We start from the raw sequence: 12,814 nt of genomic DNA, 5'->3' as shown, positions 1-12,814 counted from the left end.
TGAAATGTTTTGTTTGTAGTGGTGATAAATGCACTGATATTGAGAAAGTTTAAGGTATTTTGATTGGTAGGATGTACTTCCTGTAGTATCTTTATACCCAGTACTAGTTATAGAATTTTGCTACCTTCCTCTTTCCACTTTTTTCTTTATTCAATATTTATAATGGGTGGTTTTTAATGAGGTTGCTAAAGTAATTGATTTTTCATCATTATTCTCAGTATTCTGATGAAAGTAATTAAGGACCATATGTAAACCATAAAGAAAGAGTTTGAAAACAGGAATCAATCAAACAGGATTGATTCCTATTTGATTCTTGAATCAAACAAAGTTTGAGAACAGAAATCCTTGAACAGAAAATCAATCTGTTCATTAATTTTAACAGAATCAATGATTCTGCCAGAGAGACATGTGGTGAGGTTGTCTGCAAGAATAGAAAAATCAGAACTCCCTGGTGGACACAAGAAGTTAAAGAGGCAGTGATGGAAAAGAAAAAAGCATATAAGTTCCTGGCAAATAAGTCAGCTTGTGCTCTTAGAGAATACAGAGACAAATGTAAGAAAGCTAAACACTCTCTAAAATTAGCTAAACAAAAGTCATGGGAAGACTTTGGTAAGAGCATAGAAAATAAATATCAAGAAGGTGGTAAGTATTCTGGAGGTTGTTGAAGAAGCTCAGAAACGGAGGAAAGAGTGCTGTAAAAGGAATTAGAGATGAAAAAGATGATATGAAAACTGGAGAAAAAGATATCCTTGAAGTATGGAATAATTACTTCGAAAAATTGCTAAATGAAACTAGCAGTGATGACAGCACAGTGATAAAAAAACACTGCAATCAGGAATACATATCCATGCTTGAAGTAGAAAAAGGCATCAAAAGTCTGAGATGTGGAAAGGCAGCGAGTAGATGATATTAGACAAGAAATGCTCAAGTGTGGAGGTATAAAAGTTGTACAGTTGCTACACTGCATAGTTCAGATGACCTGGACAGAAGGATGAATTCCAGATGATTAGAGTAGAGCTCTCATAGTACCCATATATATAAAAAGGGAAATAAAACTGATTGTGAAAATCACAGAGGTGTTTCTCTACTGAGTGTTCCTGGTAATATATTTTTCAGTATACTTGAGAAACAGTTGAGAAGGATTGTAGAAGAAAAGCTTCATGAAGAACAAGCTGGATTCAGGCCAAATAGAGGCTGTCAGGATCAGATATTCACTAAACGATAAATAGTTGAAAAGTCATGGGAATATAACAAAGATAAGTTTTGTAGATCTTGAAAAAGCATATGACAAGGTGCCAAGAGAGAAGCTATTCAAAATGCTACAGTTGTATGGTGCCAGTGGATCATTATATCAAGCAATAATTAGTCTTTATTTGAGTTGTAAGTCAGCAGTTAGAATTGAAGGAAGTACAGGGAGATTGAAGGAAGATGGTTTAATGTCAAATCTGGTATCAGACAAGGATGTACATTATCATCTCTGTTATTCATTATCTATATGGATTACATTATGAAGGAAAGTGGTATTAAACCTGATATCAAAATTGGAGATGTTAATGTCAGCTCCTTGCTTTATGTGGATGATGTTATACTTCTAAATAAATCTGCTACAAGTCTGCAAGATTCCCTGACTAAATTGAATAACTGTTGTGATAGATATGGTATGAAGTCAGCAATAACAAGACAAAGACAATGAAAATAGGCAGAAGCATTGAAAAGATCAGCTGCATTGTGAATGAAGAACCTATAGAACAAGTAAAACATTTCAGCTACTTAGGCATGATTTTTAGTGAAGATGGTAAATTAAATACGGAAATAGACAACAGAATCAACAAAGCTGGTATGGTAGGAAGTCAACTGAATAAATTTATATAGAATAAAAAAGAAATTAGTCAAAACACTAAATTAGCTGTATACATGACAGCATTCAAACCAATTTTAACTTATGGATCTGAGAGCTGGATCAGAAGTAAAATACTTGACCGAAGACTAGAGACCACAGATAGGAGAGTCCTGAGAAAGATTAGGGGCATGAACAGATGGCATCAATGGCAATATCATATTAAAATGAGGATATTAGGAAAGAACTTGACATTGTCATGCGTTAGCAGAGCTAATCTCAGGTGGTATGGTCACTTAAACAGAATGGGTGAGGAAAGATTAGTCAAACAGTTGTTCTCTGCCAGGTTGGTAGGAAAAAGATCCAGAGGAAGACCAAGATATAGGTGGATTGATATGGTAAAAAGTGACTTAGAAGATAGATATATACATATAAGATCTGACAATGTTGTAGCTTTGACAGGTAACAGATTGATTTGACAGAAAATTGTATTTAGGAAGTTAGTAATGATGTAAATTTTTCATGTAGTACTATCATATCCTGTACACCCTTTGATGGTAAATGTCAGGAATTTGATGATGATGATGTAACCATAATAACTAATATGAAAGTGCTTGGTTGACTAAATTGACAAGATTTCCCATTAATTCTTTGTTCAGTAAACTTTCTAATTAGAACCATGAGAAAGTTAGGATTGGACATTGATTGATTGATTGATTGGACATTGGTTCTCCACATTCCTTGGACTATGCTAAGGTTTCCAATGAGTTATTTAACATTGGTTTTCAGCAGTTGTGGATGTCGAGACTGCATACTTTTGCTGATGCTTTTTTTACACGTTTGCTGCCCTGCTACTTCGGCATAGTTTATTCCCTTACACCAAGCAATTTCACTTCTTCAAGGTCAGTACGGGTAATCTCGTTGCCCGCGGTGTCATACGAGTATACTCATAGCTGGCTTGTGGGGCTCATATACGAACTACGAGTATACACAGTTTTGCTGCTAGCCCCACATGCCAAGCATTTTCACTTCTTCATGGTCAGTATGGGTAATCTCGTTGCCGGCGGTAAATGTCATACGAGTATATTCGTAGCTGGCTTGTGGGGCTCATATACCAACTACGAGTATACTCGTAGTTGGCAGCGAATGTGTTAACCTGTATTTGGAATATATAATATACTTAATCATGGAGAACAGTGATATTGGAATTACAGTTGGTTGCTAAAGGAAATTGAGAAAAGGCTATTGCCTTTGAGATGAGTGCTATAGAAAAATTTTTGAAGATACCGTTATTATTATTATTTTATTATCCTAAGATCCCATGGAATCAAAGACTCATCTAGGTGGTCCCTTTGTCATACACACAGCTCATCATACATTGCCTTAAACACATTCAGATTCTCTGCAGACACCACACTCTCAGGCAGTGCATTCCGATCATTGACAGCTCTCCATCCAGAAAACTTGCTTTTCACTCCTTTGCTCACACCCTCCTTATTCAGCTTTCAGGGATGACCTTTTTGTTCTTCCCCAATCTCCCACCATTTTATGAAAACCTTCAATGTTAATCCTATAACAACTTGTAGTTAATCCTATAACAACCTATAATCTCCTTACCAACTTGTAAGTCTTTGTCATGTCACCCCTCTTCCTCCTATCCACCAGACTCTATGTAAATTGCATCTTCTCACCCTTTCTTCATATTCAGCATTCCAAAAATCAAAAACTACTTTACTCCTCTGGACCTTTTCCAACATCTCTTCATCCTTTTGAAAACCAGGTGAACAAATCTGTGCACAGTAATCCATATGTGGCCTAATCAAGGCCTTATCACCATCACCCAAAGATCTCTTATTTCCTCCATTCCCAATAATATATCCCCATCCGTTCATCTGTTTTCTGAACATTAGCAGATACCATATGGTCACTCAGATGCTTGGTGATGTGCCACACCAGTCCTTGCCATTTCTGTTGGCTTCAACTCTCTGAAGATCAGTCACTCCAGACACATCATCCATCCATCTCATTGATGGTCTACTTCTTCCTCTTTTTCCAGGAACTTTACCTTCTATTACTGTTTTGAGAATTCCTCCTTTCATCCTTTCAGTGTGTCCAAAGTATTTCAACTTTCTTCTCTTATCCTTAACACGTTCGCTTCCACGCTCCTCGAGCATAGTTTGTTCGCACACGCCAAGCACTTTCACTTCTTCAAGGTCAGAACGAGTAATCTCGTTGCCGGCGGTAAGCGTCATACGAGTATATTCGTAGTTGGCTTGTGAAGCTCATATACCAACTACGAGTATACACGTTCGCTGCTCTGCCCTCACATCAGGCCTTTTCACTTCTTCAAGGTCAGTACGAGTAATCTTGTTGCCGGCAGTAAGTGTCATACGAGTATATTCGTAGTTGGCTTGTAAAGCTCATGTGCCAACTACGAGTATACTCATAGTTGGCAGCAAACGTGTTAAGGAGCCTTAAAGTTCTACTGATCCTTTCTAGCACACTTATTTGTCTGTTTTCAGTATATGATATCCTCAGCAGCCTTCTGCAACACCACATCTCAAAAGTAACTATTCCCACCAAGTGTAAATTCTACATCCCATCTTAGTTTTCCAAATTTTAAAAAAACCTTACATTTCAACATTGAACTGGCATCCCCCAATCCTGTGTCCATTCACTCAGTCTATTCTGGTCTTGTAAGGCTACAACATATGCTCTACTCTGCATAGTACATCCCAACTTTACATCATCTGCAAACAACTGAATATTCCCATTCAAATCTTCATCAATATCATTAATGTACAGGTTAAACATCAATGTCCCTAAAACAGACCCCTGAAGTTTCCCAACTGAGCCATGCAAACTGCAGATGTAGGCATGTGAAAAAGTAAAGAGGTAATTTGTTATGTCTATACACAAATTCCTGGAGCATTTAAAACAATGTGGTTGAATCTGTTTGCTCTAGTGAATACATTTTACCTAAAATTTTTGATTAGTGAAACTTGGCTCTCAGAGTTGGATGTAGTAACTGGAATCGAGTGTAAAAGGTATAGTATTTTTAGGAATGACAGAAGAGATAGGAGAGAAGGGGGTTCTATTAATGATATGAGTCTGTTTAAGGTGGAAACCCATGAAAGCAATGATGGTAATAATGTCCTATGTGGCAGTGAGTTTGAGGCCATCGGATAAAATGGAGGCTAACTGGATGAAATACATGATAAGATGTTGTTACAGACCTAGCAGTTAAGTTGCTTGGGACAAAGAATTGTATCACCAAATTACCCTGATTGTTACTAAACGAGTAATCATTATGAGTGATTTAAATTATCCAAACATTGATTGGGTTGCAGAGAAAACTCATGATAAGAATGAAAGCAAATTTATTGAGATGTTGCAAGACATCTTTCTCAAGCAGCATGAGAAAGAAGCAACTCTAGACCAAAGAGTGCTAGATTTCGTTATAGTGTCAGAAGTAGTCTCAGTTAAGGATGCAACTATTTTACCATCTATTGGTGACAGTAATCATGTTGCACTGACCTTGAAATAATCAACTGTATAGATGTTCCAATCAGGAGAGGTTGCATGCTGAACTAAAAAGTTGGAAATTATGACAAACTTAGGAGAACACTATCTTTGGTCCCATGGTATCAGTTACAGAAGATATCAATAATGCATGGAAAATTTTGAAAAGATTCTTAAATGAGGCAGTATTTAAATCCCAGAACAAACAGGATCGGAGTGAAATCGATGTGTAACCTATCAAGTAAGAGATCCATAAGAAGATGTGGAAAGCATATTGAGAGAATTAGAATGAGAGGAGTCATGAAATATATAAAGTGCAGGCCAGAAAAGTTATGAGTATTGTACTGAAAGCTAGTTGGATGATGAAAAGAAATTGGCTGTGCAGGCTAAAGGCATCCAAAAAAAAAAAAAAGACTTTTATCATTATGCTGCAAGTAAAAGAAGGAAGAAAGAATGAATGTGAAAGAGTAACTTGACTGACTGCAGATGGTGCCCTCATGTCAGAAGCAGATGTAATTGTTCAAATAATGAGTGCTCGCTTAGCTAAGATTCTATCAGCTTAGTGTATGTGACATAGCGTGCAGCACTTTCACTATATTGGATATAGCAGTGCATCAGAAGGAAGTTCTAGAGCTGTTACATATCTGGATAAGAATTCAACAATAGAGAGACAGATGGATATCAGCATATATGCTATAGGAATGTTCAGCTGAACTCGTTAGACTGTTGACATTGTGTAATTTGAGTCTCAGCTCAGGAAAGATCACACAGGAATGGAAAGAATGTATGACAATCTCATTCTACAAGGGCGTTGCAAAGACTGATTTGTGTCTATCTATCAACCTTTCAGCATCTCTGGAGTGATTGTAAAGGTTTTAGAGAAGTTAGTATGTTCAGCTGAACTCGTTAGACTGTTGACATTGTGTAATTTGAGTCTCAGCTCAGGAAAGATCACACAGGAATGGAAAGAATGTATGACAATCTCATTCTACAAGGGCGTTGCAAAGACTGATTTGTGTCTATCTATCAACCTTTCAGCATCTCTGGAGTGATTGTAAAGGTTTTAGAGAAGTTAGTATGAACTTGCATAGAGAAATGGGTTAAAAACAAGCCATATTCTGCAAGGAACAACATGGGTTTACTAAAGGGAGGTCATCACCGAGCAATTTGCTCTTATTTTATAATAATGTTGCAGCTGAGTTTGATAACGGGAGCAGATACATTAAAATATTGAACTTTGCTAAGGCATTTGATAGGATACTACGTGAAAATTGTTGTATAAATTGGAGAATATGGGATTCTACTAAAAGCTGTTGGCTTGGATAAGTTGAGGCTGAGGGATAGATATCAGAAAGTGGTATGTGGGTATGTAATCTGCCAGGTTAAAGATGACCAGTGGTGTGTCCTAGGGATCAGTTAATAGACCATTGTTGTTTAATCTATATATCAATGATATTGGCAAGGCTTCAAAACTCTTATCTATGTTTTGTAATAATGTCTTATAATGTTTTGAAGCCAATTCTGATTAGCTCTGAAATGTTGAATGCACATGACCAGTGATATCATATGACATGGCAGAAACTCAGAAACAATTGAAAAACATTTAGGTTAGAATCAATATAATGAGATATTTTGGGAAATACATACTTCTTTCTCAGCTTTCCAAATTTTGATATCCGTTATCAAATTTTACATATTCCATCACAATTATGCTACAAATAGCAGTTAATTACTGCTGTTTGTAGCATAATCTATTTTAGGTTGCCATGTTTTGATTAACTGGTCACCACATGGTATTGACTGAGCACTCTTAAAACATAAAATGATGCACATATATCCTATCCAAGTTCTTATTAGTTATATCAATGACAAAATCATTGATAATCAACAAAATAGGTATTTGTAATGACTAGCATTCCCAAATAGATGTAATAAGTAAGGTAAACACACACACACACACACAAAAAGAACTATTTACAAGACAAAACATGAAACAGAATAGGCATTATGTAAATAAAACTGACAATTAAGCCAAAACTATTATTATTATTATTAATTAAAAATTCTCGTTTGGCATGGATGAGCAGGCGAGTGCATTTTTCAAGTCCTGGATGTTGGGAAGGGCTTGACAGGAGATATAGAGCTATTCAGTTGTTTGCTGATGATATCCAGCATAATCAGAGATGCTACTGATATACAACATTTACAGGTTAGTTTGAATAGAATAGACTGGAAGTGTGGGCAAATGATAATGGCTGTCATTTCAATATTAGTAAGGGTAAAATTCTGCACCTTGGCATAAAGAGATATCCAGAGTCATATTATATTGGTGGGATTATATTTGGAGAAACTGGTGAGGCTAGGGATCTTGGAGCTAAGATCGATAGGAAGTTGAAGTTCAAAGGTCATATAGCAAACATTGCAAATACAACTCAGAGGATAATTGCAATGCTGAAACAAACATTGACATGTAAAGATATGGAAATCATATCTTTATGATTTCCATCCAGATCGACCTGAACTACTGTTATTACAAATTATGGAATGTAGATATTATGGAATAAATATTATGGAATGTAGATTATGAGGATAGTCTGAGAGTATGCAGACTGCAGATGCTGGTAGACAGAAGAAAGAGGTATTATAATCATTATTATTATTATGTGACACCTCCAGGGAGTCCAAAGACTCACTGAGGGAGAGTGTGCCAACAGCATCGAACGATTGTTCCCCTTCCAGCTACTAACCGCACTCAAACTTGTTTTACTTTTTTTTTTGCGAGCCATTAGTAGCAGAGGCTCTACCAATTGACCAACCTTCTGAGAGGATGTTAAAAGGATATTTTGATGAAATTTTTTGTTATATGGAAGGTGGGGAGAAGACAAGGGAGTATCCATGGAAATTAAGTCTATGTGCAGTTAAGAAAGACATGAGTGCTAGATTTTTCTCTCACATAACTGAGTGAGTGGAACTGTTTGTCATTTGAAGTAGTGAGTGCATCAAGTGAGAATGAATTTAAGAATATGGATGACAGCTGGTGTGTGGTGTGATGTATGGCCTTCCTGGATGAGGCCTTGACTCCCTGGAGGCCTGTTAATAATAATAAATGATCATGTGTCACATAAAATGAATGATTTTTTTTTTACATCTCATAGACTGATAAATACACTGATATAAAAGTAGTTGACACATCGGCTTCAGCACTGGCAGTCAAACATATTAAAAATTAGCCATAGTATTAACAAAACTTGACCAAGTCCATGATTAATGCACCACTATGACTTATCAGGTGATCAAGGTTGGCACCTGACTGGTGAACTAGCACAAATTTTTTCAAGCCCTGTGCGATGAAGCTTCAACACATTGCATTTGTGAGGCCTGAGGGTATCTCACTCAAAGCCTTCTTGAAAGATAGATTGAGCAAGGTGAACCGAATACATAGTCTCCTTGGTTCCTTGGCTTAAATTCTGTGGATTTTTATTTATATGGCCATTTTAGATTATTGGTGTACTCTAGTCCAGTGAGAAATGTTGATGAGCTGCAGGAATGTGTTGAACATGTATGCACTACCAATGGACACCAGCAAGGAACTTTTGAGCATATGAAGCTTTCAGTGATAAGATGCCTCGATGGCTGCCTAGCTATCAATGATCATTTTGTACACCTTCTATGAGGTATACCCATCCTACAAGGTTTCTTTTGAATTACTGGGAGATGTCTGCTAATTTTTTGACATTTTTGCCTTCTATCAACAATTGTAAATTTGTCACTACTTGTGCTGCACTGCAAAAGATTGTATCTTGGAAAAGAAAGATTTCTAGACCCATACTTGAGACATTTTCATTAGTTTTATAGAATATGCTTTTAACGTTCATGACTGGGATGTGGAATCACCTGTGTGTTAATTATGTAATAACTTTAATAATATTTAATCATTAATCACTCCTTTATATTTATATAGATGGCGAACCTTGATTTCGGTAGATAAAATGATAGTAAGAATATGCAAACTACTGAAAAAGATGAATCTTCTTGAAAATACTTACATTATAATTTCATCTGACAATGGTTTCCATTTAGGTAATTATTTATTTGAAAGATTTACAAAATATACAAAGATTGATATTGCTTTTCACTATAACACTCTTCTGGGAATTTGTCTCTTTGAAATACACAGCCTTGCCATTAATACTGTTACAACTTCTGCACACCCCTGCATTGCCTAAAAATGGTGCAAGCCTGGTTCTGTTAGTGGTGCTATGTGCAATCAACATTCGCATGTTTAGCAGTAGAGAGAGAGAGGGGGGTCTAGCTGTATGGGTTAATATGCAGTGGGGAGATTATGAGAACCGTGTAGCTGTGATAACACTTCACAAGATTGGAAAGCAGCCACCTGTTATTTTCAACATGCTAAAAACACTTGGGATCAGTTGGATATTTGTATTGGACTACTAACCATTATGACAATACAGAAGACGTATCTGACCACTAAAGAACAGGTCTACCATGCTGTGTTAGGAAGCAACAGCTTGTGAGGACTGAAGGCACACCTCTGTCATAAACACATAAAGTGATGTCACGAAGATGAACATTTTGCAGACAATGATGTCATGTGTACTAACAGTAGAACACATGACAATGGTGTCATGTGTTCTACTGGACACTTCCTAACACCACAACTTATGCAGCATAGGGTAATAAAATCTAAGACACTTCTCTGGCAGTATACAAACAACAGACACAGAGATATCTTCTTCACAGATGAAAATATTTTCACCATTAAAGAGTTGTTTAACTTCCAAAATGATTGGGTATATGCTGAGGATGGTCACATAGCACCCATGATTCAGAGAGTTCATCATCCTCTCATTGGTGATGGTTTGGTGGGAGTCACCTATCAGGGAAGGGGATATCCAAGTTGCATTTCTGCAATGAATGGGTCAAAACCTCTGCCAAAGGACACTAGTGTTCAAAACCTAAGGATAAATGCTATTTCTGAAGATTGCAACTTCAGACAAATCAGCTTGTCGCAATTTGTGTAACTGATGATTTCAAGTAGAAAACAGGTACACATTCAATTTTTGAATCACCAAAAAAGGAGTTATGTGGTAGCACTGGAAAGGATAAAAGGCTAAGTGAATTGTGTTTGAAGGTAGCTCTTTCCATGAAAAAATAAAATTTCAAACTTGGATGTCTTGTAATGTTTCAAAGACATCATCTAGATGATTTCACATAGGGAAGAATTATTGGAAAGCTTGAAGAAAGCCACAGAATTACTGATATTGCCAGAGAATTTGAAATCTCACATAGCATTGTATCCAGGCTCTGGGCATCCAGCCCAGTGGAATGTGTTCTAAATGTTTGCTAAGAGGTCTTCCTCACTCTACCAAAGAGTGCATGAAGACAGATTTTTGTTTATAACATCCAAACATAATTGAAGTACCAGGCAGGTCACCTTGCAAGTTGGCTCCATTCATGCACAGATACACAGATATCCCAACAAACTGTGGCACGACATCTGTGATAAGTACTCGTAGGCCTATATGCCCAAAGGCCTGCATCCTTTTATCCACAGCTCACCATAGAGCATATTTTCAGTGGTGTTGTATCTATAAAAATTGGACAAGTCACCAATGGGCTAATGTACTCTTTACAGATGAGTCATTTTAGTCTTTCCTCCGAATCTAGACAATACTTGATCTGGTGTGAAAGTAGTACTGCTTACCATCGCAAGCATGTTCTTGAAAGGGATAGATATGACAGTTCATGGTGTGGGAAGGCTTAATGGATACGCCAAGCTACAAGTGCTGAAAAAAGGGACTGTGAACAATATTTCAACAAAGTTCTTCACTGTCATGCTCGATTGTTCCATAATGCTGTAGGCGAAGGAATAATATTTATTGATGACAATGGCACATCACATATGCATGCAGGAGCAGTGGAGATACTTCTGGAGACTGAGAATATTAATCGAATTGAGCAGCCAGCAGGCTCCCCCAGATCTCAACCCCATAGAACACATTTGGGACATAATAAGGAGACACATCGCCTGCTCAAAATTTTCCTGCAGAAAACAAAGAAGGGCTTATCCTTGCTCTGAAGGAGGAGTGGGCCAGTTTGTCTCAACAACTCCCAAATCACTTGGTGTTAAGCATGATATGATATTGTGAGAGCTGCACTGCAATTTGAGGTGGATATATTCCATGCTGAAATGTCTCTCTGCATAGTTTTCTGTAAGCACTATCTATACATTAATTCCTTAACTACATCCTTAGAAAATTTGTAATTCTTGCCAAAAACATATTGTAGTTTAATTTGTACAAAATTGTAATACATTTTTTGTGTAATATAATTTATTAGTATTCCGGCAATAAATTTATGTCCATATTTGGCTGTTGTTGTGAAAAGTTTTCATATATGGTTAAAAATGTAGTTCGTTCTTAGCTTTTGGACACCACTGTATATCAAGACACTGTCATGCAACCTGTGGTATGGTATCTGAACAACACCTTATTTCACTTTAGGCAGTGGACCTGTCAACAGCACTTAGCACACAAGACGAGCACTACATAACGGTGGCTAGAGGTGAATGTGCCCAATTACATATCGCCATCTGATTGGCCATCTGGAAGTCCTGATCTAAATCCATTGAACTTCAAATTGTGGTTGGAGCTTGAGAGAGAGAGAGAGTAGGCTGCAAGAAATGACTTCCCAGCATTGCCAACTTGAAGGTGGATTTGGAGCAAGCAGTGGCAGCATTTCCATTGGATGTTGTGTGTGTATGCTGCCATCAGTATGTATCCTTACAGACTGGATGTGCGTGAGGGCAAAAGGGAGACATTTCAAACACTGAGTGCTGCTATATGCATGTTATACAGGTGGTTTGTATGTGCTGAAAGCTGTAAATGATTTACTAATAGATTAAAGGTTTATACACCATTCAAGTTGTAACAGTATTTATGGCTAGACTAGATACAATATTGATATTCTGAATTGTATTGCTCCCTTATCAAAATTAAAATTGTTATCAATATAATATAAAAAAATCATTGAAAATTGGGATTCTAGGTATTTGCCATGCTCAGAAGAGAATGGTACTCTCCGCAATATGCCAATGCTCCCAAACTGTGGCATCTGAAATCATCACCATTTCATGGAATTTTTCTTAAAAGGGTACAGGATGCTAACAGATTCTGTGACAAGATTTTATTCTAATTTCTTATCAGTGTAATGTGGATACTTTATATGTATACAGTAAAACCCTGAAGTTATGCGGTAGGTGAGACCAACAAAAAGCGCTTAAGTCGAATTCATGTAACTCTGGATATAATTTTGCATGTAATTTATATATACAAACATACAAAATATTAGTTAATTGGGACAAAAGGTTTACAAAAACACCTATATTTTTTAAGAAATATAATCATAATTGTAGTTTTTCATACATAAAAAAAA

At 36.7% G+C, this 12,814-nt stretch overlaps 1 protein-coding gene across 1 annotated transcript in view; it reads left to right on the top strand.

Moving 5' to 3' along the window:
- Positions 1 to 12,814, top strand: part of LOC150100717 (N-acetylglucosamine-6-sulfatase-like) — a 147,580-nt gene that overhangs the window by 77,653 nt on the left and 57,113 nt on the right. The window contains exon 8 of the mRNA XM_090401336.1: positions 9,321 to 9,439. Within this exon, the coding sequence (XP_090257462.1) occupies positions 9,321 to 9,439 (119 nt within the window). The remainder of the gene's footprint in view (positions 1 to 9,320; positions 9,440 to 12,814) is intronic.

This window comes from Typopeltis vanoorti, chromosome 12, assembly GCF_054136105.1.
Source record: "Typopeltis vanoorti isolate ZY-2024b chromosome 12, IOZ_Tvanoo_1.0, whole genome shotgun sequence".
In the NCBI taxonomy this organism is placed as follows: domain Eukaryota; kingdom Metazoa; phylum Arthropoda; class Arachnida; order Uropygi; family Thelyphonidae; genus Typopeltis; species Typopeltis vanoorti.
The sequence above is the reverse complement of the archived record's forward strand: the minus strand, read 5'-3'. Positions and strand labels throughout refer to the sequence as shown.